Here is a 21,006-nt window from a genome sequence, read left to right on the forward strand (position 1 = left end):
AATAAAACATTTGAGCTCAGGTGGTTTGACTAACGAATCTTGATGTCTCTGATCGGATGAACAGTACAGCAGTGTGAACGACACAGATCCAAAATTTTCTTCTCTCTTTCCGTCGTTTGCGAACGAACCAACCCTCCTCAGCTGTTACTGTAACTATGGGAGTGCCAGCGTTTTACCGGTGGCTCGCCGACCGTTACCCGCTTTCCATCGCCGACGTAGTTGAGGATGAACCCGCCGTCGGCGACGATGGCGTTCCGTTGCCTATCGACGCGTCAAAACCAAACCCCAACGGAATAGAATTCGACAACTTGTACTTGGACATGAACGGCATTATCCACCCTTGTTTTCACCCCGATGGCAAGGTTAGTTCATAGAGTTTGTTATTTCCTCTTCCTTGCTCTGAGCCTGAGTGGAATATGAAGTTCCGAATTTCGGCTTAAACTTCACGTTTCAAGTTCTGGTGCTGATTTTCTGAATTCAATTCAATTAGCTGTTATATAGTGAAATAATGCCATGTTATGTTTCTGTTTGAGTTACTGAGTGGTTTTGCTGAACTTACATTAAATCTTGGAATGCAGCCGGCACCTGCTACCTATGATGATGTTTTTAAATCAGTATTTGAATACATTGACCATCTCTATTCGTTGGTTCGTCCAAGGAAGCTTCTCTACCTTGCAATTGGTATAAATATAATACACTTACGATGTTTTTTCTCATTTTCGTTGGTTGCCAATACCTTTGTTTTTCTGCAAGGATGTCTTATCCCTTCTGACTCACATAGTATTGCTCTGAGATGTGGTGCTCCTTTGACTTATTTTCACATTTTATCAATAAAGAAAACTAAATGTGATGTAATAATAGAAAGATTATCTATATCTATAGAACCAACAAAATTGAACGTCCTAATAAGCTATTCCCATTCTATGCTAGAATAGGATAATTTAACATAGGAAAAGGCTCCAGAGTTCGAGAATGTAACTAAGTGTGCAAGACGAAGGTCAAGACCTTTATTTACCTTAATGTAACCTACCTTAAAACTGACACTGGCAAATCAAAAGCTTACATTGGTGTATTCAATTTTCCTAAAGCTACAATCTTTCTGTGTGTCTGTAATTTTCAAACTGATAGTTCCTAGCTTCTGTTTTTTCTTTGATCCCACTTTCTCATTTCATTTGTTTCTTACCACTACAGCTTTTCCCTCTTCTTTCCTTACTTTGTAATTTGCAGATGGTGTTGCACCACGAGCCAAAATGAATCAGCAACGTTCTCGGCGTTTCCGAGCTGCTAAAGATGCAGCTGAGGCTGTAAGAATGTTAATATTGATCTTGAATGCAAGGGACTCCTACGCTTTTTGTGATGAAGTTTGAGTTATTGTGCTTATGTGACCTTATAGGAAGCTGAAGAGGAAAGGCTGAGGAAAGAATTTGAGGGTGAGGCAAACATTTTGTCTTCTAAAGACAAGCGTGAGACTTCAGACTCTAATGTCATTACCCCTGGAACTCAATTTATGGCAGCCTTGTCAGTGGCTCTCCAGTATTATATACAGACTAGGTTGAACCACAATCCTAGCTGGAGGAATACAAAGGTGCAATTGACGCCTTATCCAATTAATTCTTTATATCTCTTGATACCTTCAAGATGGATCATTCCTATCTGTGGAGTAATCCCGTATATTTTTTTTCTTTACACATCTGGTTTTCAGGATACTTTGTCTCTATATATTTATTTATGGGGCTGCATTGGGTGATTAATTATTTGAAGGTTATATTGTCTGATTCAAACTCGCCTGGTGAAGGAGAACATAAAATAATGGAATACATCCGGTTACAACGCAACCTTCCTGGTTTCAATCCAGATACTCGACATTGTTTGTATGGATTGGTGAGTTTTTGTTCTGTTTCAAATTTTCATTTTATCTTCATTTGGTGTCTTTATCCTTTCCCTGATATTTGCATGATACAATCCTTAAACCAGGATGCTGATTTGATTATGCTCTCCTTAGCTACACACGAGGTTCACTTCTCAATATTGAGGGAGGTTAGTTTCTAATGTAACTTTTTATGATATTGTTAGCTCATTGATCTCTATGGATTGTCTCAAATGATTCCTTAATGCATGAACAGGTAGTTACTTTACCTGGTCAACAGGATAAGTGTTTTTTGTGTGGCCAAGTTGGCCATTTTGCAGCTGATTGTCAAGTTGAGGACTTTGATACTCCTGATGATAGCCCAATTCACAGGAAGAAATATCAGGTTTGAGAATTAAAGTCCAGCATATTGATCTGAATCTTTATATTTCTATGCTTTATGTTTTCAATTTTAAGTTAATTCGTATTATTTACAGTTTCTTAACATCTGGGTGCTTCGTGAATATTTGCAATTTGAATTGGAGATACCCAACCCTCCATTTGAGATTGACTTTGAACGAGTTGTGGACGATTTTGTATTTCTATGCTTCTTTGTTGGCAATGATTTCCTCCCACATATGCCAACATTAGAGATCAGGGAGGTAAGCATCCAAAATGTACCATGTTACACTGAGCTGTAGCTGGAAACGAAAAATATGGCATTGCCATCTACATCTTCTTACAACTATATTTGGGATACGTGGGTTCTAAACATGATTTGGTTATGACTTATGTTACTCTGAACACGTCTCTTTCTATTTATGAATGCTATTATCTTTGATAAACTTTCTCCTATTTCAGGGGGCTATAAATTTGTTGATGCATATATACAGAAAGGATTTTTCTGTCATAGGTGGTTATCTTACTGATGCAGGCGAGGTAAATTTATTTTCTCTATATTTGTAGTATGATACTCGGTTATAATTTATTCTTCAGTATGATATAGTCTTATCCAGCAATGTCTCTTCACTTCTGTTGCTTGTTTTGTGCTTTGGATATGTTAGAATTGTTTAACATGTTTGAATCGGTTGACTTGTTAGGATAGTTTAACTTATTTATGTAATACCTATCTCTCACCTAGGTGTAGTCTTTTCAGATCTTTTTTTTTGTATCTCTAATGTAAGGACTCTTGTAAATACATGAATAAGCTAAGAGATGCATGAATCTCTTGAGCATTCTTTCTCATATTTTTCTTCTCAAGTTGGTATTAGAGCAGGTAAATTTTGCTCTATCTGTCATTGTCCAATGAGAATATTGCCACTTGCTGTTGTCAGCCGCTGATTGCTGTCTTTTTTTCTCTATCAAACACCTGGTCATGTTCGTGATAAAAAATCCACTGTTCACTGTCTTCTACTGTCCACCACTGTCTTCCCCTGTATGCCACCATTGACCATTTCCATTTTCTCTGGTGAGTATCAGATCTGGTTCCTTTCGTCTAGCGACATATAACCCAACCAGTAACCCGTAACAAAGGCTGGATTGTCTCCATGCGCCCCCACATACACCATCTTTGTGCACCCCATTATGCACGTGGAAGCCAAATGCTGCATGGCCTCCATAGGGTTTGTCGGCCTCCCTTGTCCATTTTTCAACCCTTGGTTCTTGCTTTCCATCACTGATTGTTTCAACCCATAGGTTGGAGCCTCTTGTCCCTCTTGAATTTCATTTTTTTACCTTCTTCAAAATTTCTTCAAGACCTTCCACCTCTTTTTCTGGGACTCTCACAATTTCTTTAGAGAAGCTTAATGGAGAAAATGATCTCTGTTATCAGAAATACCCAAAACTAAAATGTAGCAGCCAAGCACAAAATCCCACACAGTCTTGTTTGTCAACAACTTACATTTCTCAAACTGTGGAAAGTCAAAGTTCATGGAAACTTGATTCAAGAATGTCCACCTTCAGGGTGATCAAGAATGTCTTCTTTCATGGTAATCTGGAAGAGGAAAGCAACATGGAGCAACCTTCTAGCTTTGTTGCTCAGGAGGAGTGTGTGTTACATCATGAATACACCAACATCTCTATGATTTTAAACTATCTCTGTATGCTTGGTTTGACAGATCTCTTAGTCTTTTATTTTCATGTATCTCCGAAGATATGCATGTACTCATTTGTGTATTTTGATGACATAGTCATTAAACATAATGATGGCACTAAAATTTCTTAGCTAAAGAATCATTTATGCAATCACTTTCAGACAAAAGATATTGGACTTTTTAAATATTTTATGGGTATCGAAGTAGTTCAAGCAAAGGAAGTTATTGTCATTTCTCAAAGAAAATTTGCCTTAGATATCTAAAGGAAATAAGTGTGATTGATTTTAGAGCAGTGAACAGTTAGTTTTAGGGTTTACGGTTAAATAAAACATTGATGGCAGAACAAAGTGAGCCTTTTTAAAACTTAGAAAGATATGGAAGATTTTTTGGAAAACTTATTTATCTCACTAATGCTGGACCTAACTTGTTCTTTGCATTGGAGTGGTTAGTTAGTTTATGCGAGTTCTTTGTCTTAATCACTAAAATGTTATCATTCACATCCTTAGATGCTTCAAAAGGGATTTATCACATGTAACAGTGTATGAAGATAAGAAAATACTTAGATGTATTGGTATTGTGATGTTGTTTGGACATGATCTTTCTATAAACACATGTTTCATAATTGGATATTGTGTTTTCATTGGAGACAATATTATTTCTTGGAAAAGCAAGAAATAGAATGTGGTTATTCAACCTAGTGCCAAAATATAATCACTTATGAAATTGTGTGGATAAAATAATTCAAAGAGATTGAAATTTTTGTGAAATTCAAAAGATGAAAATGTATAGTGATAACTCTTGTAAACAGAAGGGAATAATTGTTTTATTCCTTATTGATGATTATTAGGTCAATTGACCTATTTAAACATATACATATGTAACAGACCATATACTTAGAAAGAATAAATCCCTATAACTACGGGATTTTATTCTTATTACAATCTTCCTAATATTAAAACAAAATCTCAACTAATTAAAACGCAATAAATAAAAAATTTACAATTAATGTAGGCTATCGTAACAGCTTGCTCTTGACACTCCCCCTCAAGCTGGTGAATAAATATTTTCCATTCCCAACTTGGATACAATATCTTCAAACGTAATATTGTGTAGACCTTTAGTAAGGATATCTGCAAGTTGATCTTGTGTAGATACAAAAGGAGTACAAATCAACCCACTTTCCAATTTTTCCTTAATAAAGTGCCTATCCACTTCAACATGTTTAGTCCTATCATGTTGTACTGGATTATGAGCTATACTAATCGCAGATTTATTGTCACAGTATAATTTCATAGGTTTCTCCCATCTTATCTTCAGATCATCTAGGATGATCTTTAGCCATAGAAGTTCACATATTCCTTGAGCCATGGCTCTAAATTCTGCTTCGGCACTTGATCTTGTCACGACATTTTGCTTCTTACTTCTCCAAGTCACCAAATTTCCACCAAGAAATGTGCAATATCCAGTGGTTGATCTCCGGTCCACAATTGACCCAGCATAGTCTGCATCAGTGTATGATTCAATACTTAGGCTTTGGTTTTTTCTGAACAAAATCCCTCTGCCTGGAGTGCCTTTTAGATACTGAATAATTCTGAATACAGCATGCAAATGTGCCTCTTTTGGTTGGTGCATAAATTGACTTACTAGGCTGACAGTAAAAGCAATGTCTGGCCTGGTATGGGATAAGTAGATGAGCCTACCTACAAGTCTTTGATACATTCCTTTATCCACAACCACATCCTCTTCCATACTTCCTAATTTCATATTCGGATCGATCGGAGTGTTTGCTGGTTTACACGCTGTTCTGCCGGTTTCCTTAAGCAAATCCGTAACATATTTTTGTTGAGAAATGAAGATTCCTTTCTTAGAGTAGGCTACTTCAATTCCCAAAAAATACTTGAGTTTTCCTAGTATCTTTATTTCAAATTCTGTTGCAAGACATTCACTCAACTTCTGCTGCTCTCTCTTGTCATCTCCGGTTACAATAATATCATCTACATAAACCAGCAAGATAGTTACTTCCCCTGAAACTGAGTGTTTGAAAAAAAGAGTATGGTCTCCCTGACTCTGTTTATAACCCAAACTTGTCATCACATTAGAAAATCTACCGAACCATGCTCTAGGAGATTGCTTTAATCCATATAAGGCCTTTTCTAGCTTGCATACAGTTCCTGAGACTGCCATTTCATCATAACCTGGGGGTAACTCCATATAAATTTCCTCTTCAAGATCTCCGTGTAGGAATGCATTCTTTACATCAAATTGTTGTAAGTCCCAACCATTATTCACTGCTAATGATAATATGACTCTGACCGTATTCATTTTTGCAACCGGAGCAAAAGTTTCCAAGTAATCCACTCCATACGTCTGTGTGAATCCTTTAGCCACTAACCTCGCCTTGTATCGTTCAACTGTTCCATCTGCTTTATACTTCACAGTAAATACCCATTTGCACCCTATTGCCTTTTTCCCTCTAGGTAAGATAACAAGCTTCCAGGTCTTATTTTTGTTCAGCGCTTCCATTTCAACATCCATGGCTTGTTTCCATTTTCTATTAGATAATGCTTCAGATACAAAAGATGGTGTGGATATGTTATTCAGATTTGTAAGGAAAGTTTTATGGGTAGGAGAGAACTGTGTGAAGGATAGAAAATTTGATAAAGGATAAACAGGTTTTTTAGTGCATGTTCTGGTTTCCTTTCTAAGAGCAATAGGTAGGTCAAGCTCATTGGGTAGGCTAAGGTTTTCTTGCTGTACTTTTGAGGTTTCCAAAATTCCAGCATCACATTCATTAAACAAATTTACAGGACTAGTAGATGTTACCTCATATAGTGGTACCGGATTGGATTCTTGAACATGACTAGAAGCTGGAATGGACCTCGTTTTTCTCCTTGAATACACCAAATTTTTCCCAATTTTTCTACCATTAGTAATCTCAGTTTCAGATTGGCTTTCAATTTGTTGAGGTTCAATCTCAGGTTGAGTTTTGGTGATAGTAGTTTCGGTCTCTGGTTGTATTTCAATTTCAGGTTGAGTTGGACTATTTTCAGGTCTGTCCATGTTCACCACACCAGGATTAATTTCAGGTCTTGAGAATATTAGAAGCTCATCTTCCCTTAATGGTTCATCTTCCTTTGTTATACTCTCCCCCTGAAGATGAGATTCCTTAAAATAACTTTTATGTTCATGAAAGGTAACATCTCTAGACACATAAAATTTTCTAGATATAGGGTGGTAACATCTATAACCCTTTTGTGTGTTTGAGTAACCTACAAAAACACACTTGACAGCTCTAGGATCAAGTTTTCCCCTTTCATTATTGTGAACATGGACAAAAGCTATACACCCAAATATTCTAGGTTGAAGTTTGTTTGAGGACTCTATGTGGGGATAGAATGAGGACAGGACCTGCATAGGACTTTGTAAATTTAGAAGTTTTGAGGGTAAATGATTGATTAGGTATGTGGCAGTGAGAATAGCTTCCCCCCAAAAATTTTTGGGGACATGATTTTGAAAAAGAAGGGCTCTGGTATGATTTAGAAGATGCCCATTTTTCCTCTCAGTCACCCCATTTTGTTGAGGTGTGTGAACGCACAAAGACTCATGAATAATACCTTCTTTTTGACAAAAAGAATTTAAAGTTATGTTAAAATAGTCCTTGGCGTTATCAGATCTGATTTTCTTAATGGTGACACCAAATTGAGTTTTGATCATTGAGACAAAATTTATACACATGGAACTGACTTCAGATTTGTGTTTTAATAAAAAAATCCAAGTAACTCTAGTACAATCATCAATAAAAGTTAAAAACCATTTAGCACCTGAAAAAGTTGGAATATTCGCAGGACCCCAGACATCAGTATGAACAAGAGAAAAAGGTTGATCACTCAATTTATTATTAATAGGAAAAGGGAGACGTCTATGTTTGGCTAACTCGCAAACTTCACAACACATACTCCCTATATCTATGTTTTTAAATAAAGAGGGAAAGATAGTTTTTACAATTTGAAATGAAGGATGCCCCATCCGACAATGGTGAAGATGAATTTTTTCTTTATCGGTCATGGCAGATTCTGTAACAAGAGAGTGACTTTTGGTAGACAAATTGGGATTTTCTATGTAATAGAGACCATTCCATTTTTTAGCACGTCCAATCGTCCTCCCCGAGTTCCTGTCCTGTAAAATACACATATTGCTGTCAAATATAGCAGTACAACAGAGATCCTTTGTAAGTTTTTGAATAGAAATGAGGTTAGTGGATAATTTAGGAACATGAAGGACATTTTTTAACATGAGGGATGGGTTTATGTGGATCTCTCCCTGTCCAGCTGCAGTTATAAGCGTTCCATCAGCTGTAGAAATTTTTTTATTGCTAGAACAAGGTGAGTAGGTGGAAAAATATATAGGTAGAGGTGTCATATGGTCTGTGGCTCCTGAATCTAATATCCACGAGTGTGAAAAGTTTGTATCTGAAACATTAAAGCCAAGAGAATATGGAATCTTACCAGAATGTATCAAGGTACACATACCTGTAGACTTGTCCATCTTACTTAGAAAGGATCTTACTCTTTCTATTTCTTCGTGATTCAGTTGCCCCATCTCTTCATTCTGTCCGATTACAGAATTTACTTGTCCTTGGCCTCCCCTCTTTTGGGTATGAAATCTTTGGCTGCCCCATTCTCGGTTTGGTGGTTTCCCATGTAGTTTCCAACACTTCTCCTTTGTGTGACGTGGTTTCTTGCAATAAGAACACCACACTTCTTCTTGTTTCTTTTCCCCTGCTGGAAAAATATTCTTCTTTTGGTTAACCACCATTGCCGCTCCATCTTCTACCTTCATTGCGGTACTCTCAGTAGTAGGAATTTCCAACATCAGATTTCTTCTACTTTCCTCACTTCGGATAATGGCTATGACTTCATTCAGACTTGGAACTCTTTCTTTGCCTAGAATTTGAATCCGAACCTGATCATATTCAGGATTTAGGCCCACCAGGAAATCATATACACGGTCTTGCTCAATATACTCATTGAGTAGAACTGAATCCTCTGAACACTTTGCTTTTATCACACGATAATGATCCAATTCCATCCACAAGGACTTGAGCTGATTAGCATATTCTGTGACAGATTTATTGCCTTGTTTAGCTCCCACAGTTTTTACCTTCACTTCATATATTTGGGCAGCATCCTTAGCCTTTGAGTAGGTTTGTTCGACTGCCTCCCAAATCTCTTTGGCTGAGTTTAGAAACATACACGTGTCACTAATCTCAGGTATCATAGAATTCCAAAGCCACGCCATAATCATTGAATCTTCTTCTTCCCATGATCTGAATCTGGTTTCTGTTTCACTAGGAGGATTTTCTGTAAGATGACTGCCCTTGCCTTTGCCTTTTAATATGGTTCGTGTAAGTTGGGACCACTTAAGATAGTTCTTTCCGTTGAATCTGTATGCAGAGTGAATATTCTGCAATTCTCCATTATTAGGGACGAATTTGTCACCTGAATCAGGGATAGAATTCACTGCCTCAGCCATAGCAGCAAGAATAAAGGAATGGGAAAAATAAAGTGCAGCAATGAAGGCTGCAGGAAGACAATCGCAGAGTGATGAAGACTGCTTGAAGATGCAGCAATGGGCTGCAGTAATAAATAAAAACAGCGTTGAAGGCTGCAGTGGGAAAAAAAAAGAAAAAACAGAGGCAGCGGTGAAACAGAATGGGTAAAGACTGCGCAGCAGTGACAACTGCGATTCACTGTTTTGGGATACGGTCAGAGACTCCTAGGATCAGGAGCTCTGATACCATCTTGTAAACAGAAGGGAATAATTGTTTTATTCCTTATTGATGATTATTAGGTCAATTGACCTATTTAAACATATACATATGTAACAGACCATATACTTAGAAAGAATAAATCCCTATAACTACGGGATTTTATTCTTATTACAATCTTCCTAATATTAAAACAAAATCTCAACTAATTAAAACGCAATAAATAAAAAATTTACAATTAATGTAGGCTATCGTAACAGCTTGCTCTTGACAATAACCAACAACTATCCACAGTGCTTCCAATCCTGAATTTCTTGAAGGAATCAAACACAAAAATTGATTGTTATTTCGTTTGAGAGAAGTTGTTGCTAAGGAAATTTGCACGGAATTTGTCAACTCTTGGGATCAACTCATGGATATTTTGACGAGTCCTTTAGAAGATCTTGTATGCTTAAAACTTAAGGTGATGTGTTAGAATAGTTTAACTTGTTTCAATAGGTTAACTTGCTACGATAGTTTAACATAATTTTTGTAATACCTTTCTGTCACCTTGGTGTAGTAGTCTTTTTAGTGTATCTCTTATATAAGTACTCTTAGCAATACATGAATGAACTAGTAGATGCATTAATCTCTTAAGCATTCTTTCTTATATTTTCATTTTCAGTTGGACATAACTCTTGAATTCTCAATCTACAATGTCAAATTTTTTATACCTCACAGGTTTTCTTAGATAGAGTGGAACGATTTATCCAGTTTATTGCTATTCATGAAGATCAAATCTTTCAGAAACGAGTTTACATTCAGCTGGTATTCTGCTTTTGAACGCATTTCATGAACTGATATTCCTCAGCTATATGTTCTTTTAATATGCTTTTATATCACTGCTTCCTGGCATGTGAATGTATTTACAGGCTGCAGAAAATAATGAAGAGATTAGAGCTAGGGCAAGAGGAGAAATGCCTCGAGAACCCCGAGCCTCGCTTGTGGATAAGGTTAAATATAAGGATATATCGCCAGATTATTTTCTTTATTTATGTTTTTATTTTGTACAGCATGTTTTGGAACACCACCGAAATTGCTTTTCAGGACTGCAAAAGTAATTCTACATGTGTTTCCAAACAAACACTAAGGGTAGCATGTCTGTGACAGGGAGGCTAGGCCAATGTTTGACCCATCAAATGCAATGAAAAATTTAAAAATGCTTATCAATTTCAAATTAAATGATTCTTATTTTTTCAGGTTAAATTAGGAGATCCTGGATACAAGGAAAGATATTATGCTGAAAAGTTTGGTGTATCAAATCTTGAGGAGATTGAGAAAATTAGGAAAGATACTGTAAGTTCTATGTCTGACAAAAGTCTAATCATGCAACATTTTTTGCAGTTCTTGGATATGCTTTTATATTCAAATCTAATGTCCACACACGTGATTTAATCTTTTAAATGCTGACAGTGCCATTTAAATGCATTCTGACTTAGAAAGGAAAACATACAAAGATATTTCTACCTTTTCTTTTTAATGATGTGGCTATACTTAGGGTCTTGATTCTTGAACTTTGTGGTAGTGTTCCCTTTACCTGTGTTCCAAAGGAGGAAAGGGAATCTGCTTATGCCCTCCAACTGCATGTTGTCTTCAAATGGGTTTAGATCTCTTGATACTGGCATAAATAAAACTCAATTTTGCATTGAAGAATAACTTCTTTGATAAATATTTTGGAAAATAGTGTTGGACTAGAAGTGGACACCATGTGCATTCTTAACAGGGATAGGTGATTTGTTGATTCTGAATATTTTGCTTTCTTGTCAATATTATACTTCTCATCCTCATTAATTTCTTATATTAGAACTGGAATTCAGCTCATTGTTTTATTTGTCTTTTAGGTCTTGAAATATGTGGAAGGCCTTTGTTGGATTTGTCAGTATTATTATCAGGGTGTCAGCTCATGGAAGTGGTTAGTGATTTTCTTTCTTTTTTATTGATTTATTAGGTTTTAAGTTATTTTTGTTTATCATTTTTGTCTGTGATTCACTCGACAAGTTGGTGTGTTTACATGCATGAAAGAGAGAAAAAAAAAATAGATGGAAGAGTTGTTAAAAACTGTGTGCATGGACTAAATAAGAGTATATTTTAGACAAATTGAGGACATGACAATAAATATATAAAATGATATTCCTATAAATCGCATTTTAATAAATGTAGTTCCAATTAGATGTTCCTGGAAAGATCCTGATTAAATAAGGAAACAAATTGAAATATAAAAACATTCGAAAGGACATCTTTAGATATTTGGGGAACTCATTAGAGGAATAGATGCAAAAATGTCATGGAGGATGGTACCGCTCTAATATTGCTTTCAATTAGTTTTGCCAAACATAGGCCATGTTGAAAGGGAAAAAACAGGTGAAAGGGATGTGATGAAAACTGTGTATGGACTACACAACAAAGTCATTTTATATAAACTGATGACAAAAATACATGAAGTGGTCTACAAATCATATAATAATAGATCTGATCCTAATATGGTATTCCTATAAGTGTAAAGATCTTAATTAAATAAAGGGTTAAATATGTTTTTATCCCTCAAGTTTAAGTGAATTTTGGAATTAGTCCCTCTTCGAAACTATATACCAATTTAGTCCTTCATCTTTAGAAATGCATGGATTTAGTCCTTCTTACCAAATTTTGTTAAGTTTATTTGACATTTTAAACGCATTTTATGATAAAATTTGAGTTAACATTGAAGCGAAAATGTGTCAAACAATATAAATAATTCAAATACTATCATGAAATGCGCTTGAAACGTCAGATAAACTCAACAAAATTTGGTTAAAAGGACTAAATTCATGCATTTTTAGAGATGAAGGACTAAATTGGTCGAAAGTTTTGAAGATGGACTAATTCCAAATTTTACTTAAACTTGAGGACCAACAACATATTTAACCCTTAAATAAATAATGAAATTTGGACACGGTGGAAAAGTGACATTTGTGTTAAAAATAGTTACAACGAAAGAAGTGACTAATTAGAGTTTCCTGTTTTTTTTTTTTTTTTTTTTGTTTTGGGGAACTCAGTAGCATAATAGTCGCAAAGCCAGTCATGGAGAATGGTACCACATGATATGGTTTTCAGTTGGTTTTTCCAGACACAGGCCATGTTGGAAGAGAGAAAACAGATGAAAGAGATGATGAAAACCGTATGTATGGACTACGCAACAAAGTCTTTTTATATAAACTGATGGCAATAAATACATGATATGATGTGTCTATAAATCATATTCCAATAGATCTGATACTAAGAAGTTATTCCTATAATTCTTAATATCGTAATTAAATAAGGAAACAAATAAAAATATAAAAGAATAAATCCTAAAGAGAGTATCAAAGATACTTTAAAATATTCCAAGATTATAATTTTAGATATTTCTTATATTTTTAACTAGGGATGACATGGGGCAGGATTCACTATTCCATCTCATCTCCAAAGGAAAAGTTAGTCCCCATCTTCGTACCCAATCCAAACAGGTATGAGACTTTTGTTTCATCTCTATCCCACCCGGGTAAAAGGTGTACACTCGTACCTGTAGTACATAACTATTTTCGTACTATTTAAATATCAATTAACTATTTTTTATAAAATTATAAAAAAGTTATTTAAATAAAATATAATATTATCAAATACTCAATATCAAAATGAGTATTTTCTTTCTTAAAATCAAACATTTAGAAAGAAATTATAATTTTACATATTTCAAATTATAATACCAAATATAATTTCATGAGACCAAAACATTTATTAACTTTACAAATTAATGAAACAAAATTGATAAAATTTAAAAATATTTTTAAAAGTTTACAAAAAGAAAAGAGATAATGAAATTTAAAATATTTTAAAATGTCTCTTTACTCTCATTCTTTAGATTCTAATGAAATCACTTTTTTTTTATAATAATTAAAATAATAATAATTGAAATTTAGCATAGATCTTTCATCTTTTGAACTATGATATATTTTGAATGATGATAAATAATATCATATATATGTTATATTATATTATAGTAAATGAATTTTTTTACACAATTGTACTAATAGAATTACATTTATAATAGAAAAAAAAATAATTATATAAAAAACATCAAAATAGTATTTTATATGATAAAAATAAACAACAAATAAAAATACTAAAAAAAGTCAAATGTGTGTCTTAGACACAATTTGATAATTGAATGAAATCGTTCAAAGGAAAACAAATGTATAATTAAGGGTATGATAGGATGAAAGATATCTTAAAGATCTAAGAAAACTTTTCAAATATTAAACTAGTCAAATTGTTGAGAGATAATAAAAATTGTTTTAGCAAAACAGAAAGGATTCTTCAAATGAAACAAAAATTAAAAATAAGAGAATAAAAAAGATAAATATTTTATATTATCTAGTAAATGAAAGGTTTATGCTATTGAACACTTAAAATGAGAGTTAAACATTCTCATGTGCAAAAAATAAACAATAAAGAAAAATACTTAATTTGCATACATTGTTTGAACATAACTATACAAGGTTATGATAAGAGAGAAAGTATCTTGAAGATGTGAATTGATTTCATGGTAAGCCAAACAATTAAAAAAGTGAAAAAAAATGTAACTAAAAGAAAAAGAAAGGTTATAAAACTAAAGAATGAGAATAATATTATAATATATATATATATATATATATATATTAAATTACCTAACAAACTATGAGTATTTTAGTAATTTAAACGGGATGAGTGCGGGTATGAATATTATGAAGGGTATGGGGACGAGACAAATATCTACATACTTATTCCCATTCTCATACCCAATTAAAAAATTGGATATTATCCATACCTAGTCAATGTTGGGATTTCGTTAAAGTGGGGACGAATTTACTTGTCATCCCTATTTCTAACAAATTAGTCACAACTAATAAGTTTTTTGGTGCAAAACGCCACTGTTGGTTTCTCAGAAAATCAAATGCGACTACTTGAACCTGTTGTAAAGCTAGAAAGCTTTTGTGCTAGAGGTTTTTTCATTATTGCTATTATTATTTTCTTAAAGAAATCCTAGGGTAATAAATGGGCTTCATGCAAGGGATCAATAGAAGGTGGACATGGACGAGTGTTGATAACAAAACAGTCATTGTTTTTGGTTTCCAACGAAACGAGCATATCATGTCGCCATTGCAGATAGTTGTTATCGGAAAGAAGAGGAGACACTAAGACAAACAGGATTTTCACCAGGATGAAGAAATAGGAGACGTGCGGGGTTTGTGAGATGATTAGAACATGGGTTAGGGTTCACAGGATTTGTGGGAGGACCAGATGATAATGTAGGATTTGTCATGGCAGGAAATCAACAAGAAAAGAGAAAATGCGGAAGACGATTTAAATCTAATACCATGTTAGTATGTATAAACCATGAGAGAAGGAAGCATGCATACAGAAACACATACTAATACGCATAAGAAGTGTTTGGTGAAAAACAACTTAAAGAGAGTTTGCCTCTTGATTTAGAAACTTATTTAATATATAGAGTACAATGTTCCATACAAGGAGAGCAGTAAAATATAATAAAACAGAATATTTGATAATAATAATAATAAGAAGAAAATCAAATATATGATATCTCTATCCATATAATTAAAAGCAGAAGATATATAATATCTTTATCAAAATATTATAAAAGAATGCTAAATAACGTATATTTACCTTTTTTTCTTGATTGTATTGAATTAGTTGAGTGTAACTTGATGAAATGTAACCGTTCACACTCCTCATCTGTTCTTCTTTGAGCAAAATTCCTGGCTGCACATCTTTCCTTTTCCTTTTTGTGTTAACTTCGATGCTACAGTTCTCGAATTATGTTACATTTTTTATGTTGTTTGCTAGCAGGAACGTATCATTGTGATTTGAGGAACAACTTAGCACAATATAGATTGGATGACTTGATGAGGCTGGGTTAATAGATTGTCTTGAATTTCTAGAAGTTGATTAGATTTAAATATAATCGACAAAGTTTGAGAACTTAGGGGTTAGGGATTGGGAATCAATTTAAAAGTTAGGAACTGAAAACAAAACAAAGAAATCTAGATAAATGAAGGTGCCACTGAAAAGGTTTTATACGCCTAAGGATGAGCGTCACAAGAATTGGTAAATTGTTGATAAGATTGCAAGATGCAGGGAAGAACCCTAGCAGAGTATATACTAATTGGTTTGTTCAAATCATCCGCATCCATTTTCTGAATTGCAAAATGTTTTATTACAAATTTAGTATTAGAGTCTTGCCTCATTTTGTAAGTGAATAAAAGAAAAATAAAATCCCTATATCTCAAGTAAAGCTGATTTGGCTCCATGGTTAAGTGAGCACATTCTAAACTTGTGATTCTGGGTTCAAATCCAAAATGCAAGCAATATATTAATTTTATTTTAGCTCTCCAAGAATGGTATGCTTATAATCAACTTTGTCTCCTCAAAATGTTGGGCCTTGGTCTTGATCCTTCACATCATGGCCTTGGCTTTGATGTTAACACCAGAAGTCTTCCTTCATTTTGGTTGAATTATATCTTCATGACTATGTTCAATCTTCACACTGTTACTTTTATTATTTCTTCAGGTACTACCCATATCATTATGCACCCTTTGCTTCTGATTTTAAAGATCTAGCTGATCAGGAAATAACTTTCTTACCGGGAGAACCATTTAAACCATTTGATCAGCTCATGGGCACCCTACCTGCTTCAAGGTTTCTGCGTTCTCTCATGGTTAAACTAAATCCTTTCTATCATTCTTTTTGTCTCACCTATTTATTTTTTGTTGCAGTTCAAGTGCACTGCCTGAGAAATATAGAGATTTGATGACTGATCCTTCATCTCCTATTTTTCACTTTTACCCTGCTGGTGAGATAATCCTCTATTAATTGTTTATTTTTAAGTCTGTTAAATTTGACATTTTCTTTTTCTGATATGACATGGATACCTATTTGGCAGATTTTGAGATTGATATGAATGGAAAACGATTTGCATGGCAGGTATTATAGCATGTTTCCAAATTAGGAATGCTTTAGAATGAAGTGGGAGTTTTTTAACTACTGCTGTGGGTGCTTTTCAGGGTGTTGCCAAGCTGCCATTTATTGATGAGAAGAAATTGCTTGCTGCCACAAGAAAGATTGAAGACACATTAACGGTTTGGAATTTTTAAGTGAATGTGTGTGGGGAAGGGGAGGAGATTGTTTGTATATTTATGATTATTGACTAAGAATACTTGTTTCATGAAAATTGTTGGTCGTTGAATTGCATGAAAGAGTGAACTGTAAAATTAAACCTTGATGTTCTTCTTCAATCCACTAGGAAATTTTATGTTTAAAATAAAATTAGAGTTGCATAAAATGCTTGTTCAGCATTCTCAACAGTAGAAAATGAAGCTTCTAATTATTGTGTCTTCAGTACTAATTTCAGTTTTCTTATATGCAGGAGGAAGAACAGTTTCGGAACAGTGTGATGCTTGATTTGCTATATGTCAATCGTGCACATGATTTGGCTTCACATATCTTATCTTATTACCATGTTTCTAGTCAATTAGCTCCGCACAAAAGATGTGTTAGGCCAATTGACACAAATGCTAGGTTAGTGAATCGGCTAGTGGTCATCACTCATCATTTTGAATTCTAATAGCTATTTAATTAGCTCATATATCTGTTTTGCTATCCTTGTTAGTAGTGGTGGGATGAATGGATATTTTTGGTTATGTGAAAGAAATGTTTTCAGCTCTGTTGTATCTTCTCCCATCAGAGGATTGCAAGATGTTGAATTTAACCAAGTCTTGTAAGTTTTGTCCTCTGTGACTACACCTATGGAGTAATTTAATCTTCTGTCGAGAACTCATGTTTAGTGTTTTTGTATTTCAGAAATATTACATTTCTTAACCCTCGTAAACACAATCATATCCCGAAACTTCCAGATGGTGTAGTAATACCCAACAAGGTTAGTGTTCTGACTGACTACTCTTAGCATCTGTCTTGAAAAGTTAATCAATTCGTCTGATGGATGGATGGAGCTACACAACTGTTGCTTATTTATATACTCATAGAACCACTTCTTATGTCAATACTATTAACTAGGTTTGGGGAGTTAGGTCAGACAGACTTGTCTATCTTTTGATCTTTATTATGTTTTTGTTCTTTTCAATTGATGGTGATGAATCTTTGAAGTAATAGTTGTAAATGTACTTGGGAAATATCGTCTTCATTTATCGTTTGCTTAAATTCATTTGGTGTGGTATCTAGGAATTTCCCTCAAGATTATCCAAGCGAATAGTCTCCACAATAGGGCTGTATACATATCTTACATAACGTGTTTACTGCATTTGATTAAGTAATAAAGCATTTTCATTCTCTAAATTCTGTCTACAAATTTTGTTCTATCTCTTCCGTTCTAAGTTCAATAATACCTGCTGTTTCCTTCTCGGTTCAATTATATAGATCTCACTTTCACGTTGTTTTTGTTTGCAGGTATTAAAAGCCACTGATATTAAACCTTTTCCTGTGCTGTGGCATGAGGACAATATTGGTCAGCGACTGCAAGCAAGAGAAAGGTGAGAATATGTTTCCATGAGGATGTCAGGTTTGGGCAATATATTTCATGTTCTCGCTGGCTGGGTAAACATACAATATTGCACCGTTGCCCAAACTAATGGTTGAGCTTAATATTCCAAAAGGTTATCAAATCTTGAATTCCAAACTAATTTTTGAATCATAAACTGAAGATCATATTGAACTGTAATTCAGAGATGATTAAAAATAGCTTGAAATGTTGATATTCAATAAAGGATGCAATAGTGCTGAATGTAATACTTTTAACCAAATAATTTACAAAACAAGTCAACCACAAGTCTAACAAAACAATTGAGTCTCACCATCAACCTGTGTAGAGGCCAATACATACAAACCAGTAATACATAATTCTTTGCATGTTTCTTCTAAATGATATTTCGTCCTAAGAGCAGCATCCCATAATGTGGTGCTGACATAGGATAAGAATTACATTTTATTTCTAATCTTTTGTTGCGAACAATAGATTGTGCTAAGACCTAAAGAAATACTCTTTTCTATGAAAAGCTACACATACTGATTGCATGAAGCTTATGCTTTAGCATAGTTACAACTGAGCCCTTATATAGCAAAATGGCGTTCGTGTAGAGTGAGTGAATACTCTATTTCTGAAAAATGTCACTGATAACCGAGCCCGCCAATAGAATAGCTATCAAATTGGGTGAATGTGTGATTGTGAAGTCTATATTTCATAAGGATGAAAACACAGCAATGGATAAATAGTGTGCATTCAATTGTGTTCCTCCATGTCTTTTTCATTTAACATTTAAGCTTACCCAAATTCTCAACTTTTACGAGAATCAATGAAAGATAAAGGAACAGAAGTTAACAAATCATTGAATCATAATGGTGATGTATAGAATTGCAACTCATTTTTTATATAGTTATATTTACAAAATTATTAGTATTTTCTTGATGCATGGAACCTGTCGTTTATTCTATTGGAGATACTTGATTTGCCTGACCATTCTGTATATGATGCATCCCACAGGCCACGAGTACCTGGAGCCATCGTTGGATATCAACTGGGAGAAGCAGCTCATCGACTTGTTAAGAACACCCTCAACATTAAATCAAATAACACCTCCCATGGATTGCTGGAGCAACCTCCACACCATCATAAAACGAACAGGCTTCGATCAGCTGGATATGGAAAATATCATGGTGAGAACGCAAATGGTTATAATGGACAATATAATCACCATGGCATGATGACTACACCAAAATATGGTGGACATAATAATGACAGACAGAATTTTAAGATACGCGATAGGTTACAGCGTGAAGAACAGTTCCACAATGTGAAAACTGAGTTTTCTGCTCTATCAATGGAGGAAAGAGAGAGACCTAGGTCATTAAGGTTTCCAAGCTCCAGACCAATAGCCAATTTACAACCCCGGTTTGTGCAGAACACGGATCCTTCAATACCACCTACAAAATGGATGACTAAACCACAACCTACGAATAGCATGCCTACTAGGAATCAAGAAGCTGCGTTGGGGCCAACAACTTATGATAAGCAGACCAAGAAGGTTTACCAAGTTAGAATACGTCAGCTAGATACACCAGAATCTGCGAAGCAATAGTGGTTGTTGTGGAACTGATTGTTAAACACAATTTGCGCCTAGGAATCAGCACTGAGTGTTGCTTTGTTCCATAGTGTGGAACAATGTTATTGTTCTGTATGTATAATCATGTATCATGTAGAGCTTACTAGCTTTACATAATTAGCCTGTATGTACATACATACCTGATGTGAATAGAATTTGATTTGTTTAATAGGAAATTCAGGATATTTATCTGGGATTGTCATGCCCAGCAGCATCTGTATGTTGTATGAGATATAGAAACTGTTACATGTACCAAACAGTAGTGACCTTCTGTCAATTCTGGTCGGCTTTATTTGATAAATGTCCCAGAGACTCAAAGAAGGGTGCTCTTATCTCTTACTCATATTTTTCACTGACCTAAAAGAGTATGCTAACAGCTAACATGTTCTGTATGTAACCATTTACTCTTCTTTTACTTTTGGTGCATAATAAATACAATCATTTAAATTCTAATATTCAGCAACGGTGATGTTCCTGGTTTGGTGACTATGTTTTATTATGTCAATGTGTCGGGGGTTCACCATTATAGTCAATCTTCATTTATATTTTGGGCCACATTATGATCTTAGCTTTTTAATTTCTATTAATTCGATATTGTTTATGATTAACAAAAGTTGTAAAGATGATATCACATGATTAAGTCTATATTTTAATTCCTAAAACAATAATTATTTATTTAATAATATATATCACAAAAGTTAACTTAGAAGTAAAAAGTAAATAGATCCTTGAATTCGAGTCTTAAGTGTATAATTGTGTTAGGTATATGTAGTCTCTAAAAGGCATATTTTACCAAAAGCATCTAGTATAAAAAATGAATTAATGAAGTTTTAGTTAACAATGAGATTAAGGTGAATAGATCCATAAGTTGGAGTCGTGGTATATAATTGTGTTAAATATTTGTAGCTTCTAAGATGTGTATTTTCTTATAAAAAAATCCAGTTTAAAAACCAAACTACGGTTTAGTTAAAGATTATATTTGGCTGATTTCAAGTTTCAAGCAACTCTAGTAGTTATGTAAACATCTGATCAGTCCGAGTGCATTCCACCACAATCTTCAAAATGAGTACATG

General features: G+C 34.3%; 2 protein-coding genes across 6 annotated transcripts; one reads left to right on the forward strand and one right to left on the reverse strand.

The window, feature by feature from the left end:
- On the forward strand, nucleotides 1-20,272 carry LOC114190881 (5'-3' exoribonuclease 4-like). 4 transcript variants are annotated; one of them, XM_028079949.2, is made up of 22 exons: nucleotides 1-362; nucleotides 579-681; nucleotides 1,228-1,304; nucleotides 1,394-1,585; nucleotides 1,762-1,881; nucleotides 1,975-2,037; nucleotides 2,124-2,252; nucleotides 2,344-2,508; nucleotides 2,708-2,785; nucleotides 10,427-10,513; nucleotides 10,618-10,698; nucleotides 10,946-11,041; nucleotides 11,587-11,657; nucleotides 16,332-16,460; nucleotides 16,538-16,614; nucleotides 16,705-16,745; nucleotides 16,826-16,900; nucleotides 17,188-17,339; nucleotides 17,431-17,538; nucleotides 17,622-17,697; nucleotides 18,225-18,307; nucleotides 19,315-20,272. In XM_028079949.2, exons 1-22 carry the CDS (start codon nucleotides 156-158, stop codon nucleotides 19,907-19,909), a joined length of 2,805 nt encoding a protein of 934 aa, XP_027935750.1. In that variant the 5' UTR covers nucleotides 1-155; the 3' UTR covers nucleotides 19,910-20,272. The 4 variants fall into 4 exon arrangements, with proteins under 4 accessions (XP_027935750.1, XP_027935752.1, XP_027935751.1 ...); XM_028079950.2 differs by having other exon boundaries at nucleotides 2-362; nucleotides 17,434-17,538; XM_028079951.2 differs by lacking the exon at nucleotides 17,431-17,538.
- On the reverse strand, nucleotides 8,072-10,407 carry LOC114190883 (uncharacterized). 2 transcript variants are annotated; one of them, XM_028079954.2, is made up of 2 exons: nucleotides 8,469-10,407; nucleotides 8,072-8,115 (listed from the first exon to the last, which is right to left on the reverse strand). In XM_028079954.2, the coding sequence occupies exons 1-2, from the start codon at nucleotides 9,469-9,471 to the stop codon at nucleotides 8,081-8,083; spliced, it is 1,038 nt and encodes a 345-aa protein (XP_027935755.1). In that variant the 5' UTR covers nucleotides 9,472-10,407; the 3' UTR covers nucleotides 8,072-8,080. The 2 variants fall into 2 exon arrangements, with proteins under 2 accessions (XP_027935755.1, XP_027935754.1); XM_028079953.2 differs by having other exon boundaries at nucleotides 8,081-8,115; nucleotides 8,445-10,407.
- Nucleotides 20,273-21,006: the final 734 nt, after the last annotated feature.

Source organism: Vigna unguiculata, chromosome 7 (genome assembly GCF_037176805.1).
Source record: "Vigna unguiculata cultivar grain cowpea cultivar isolate G323 ecotype 2 chromosome 7, ASM3717680v1, whole genome shotgun sequence".
Lineage (NCBI taxonomy): Eukaryota > Viridiplantae > Streptophyta > Magnoliopsida > Fabales > Fabaceae > Vigna > Vigna unguiculata.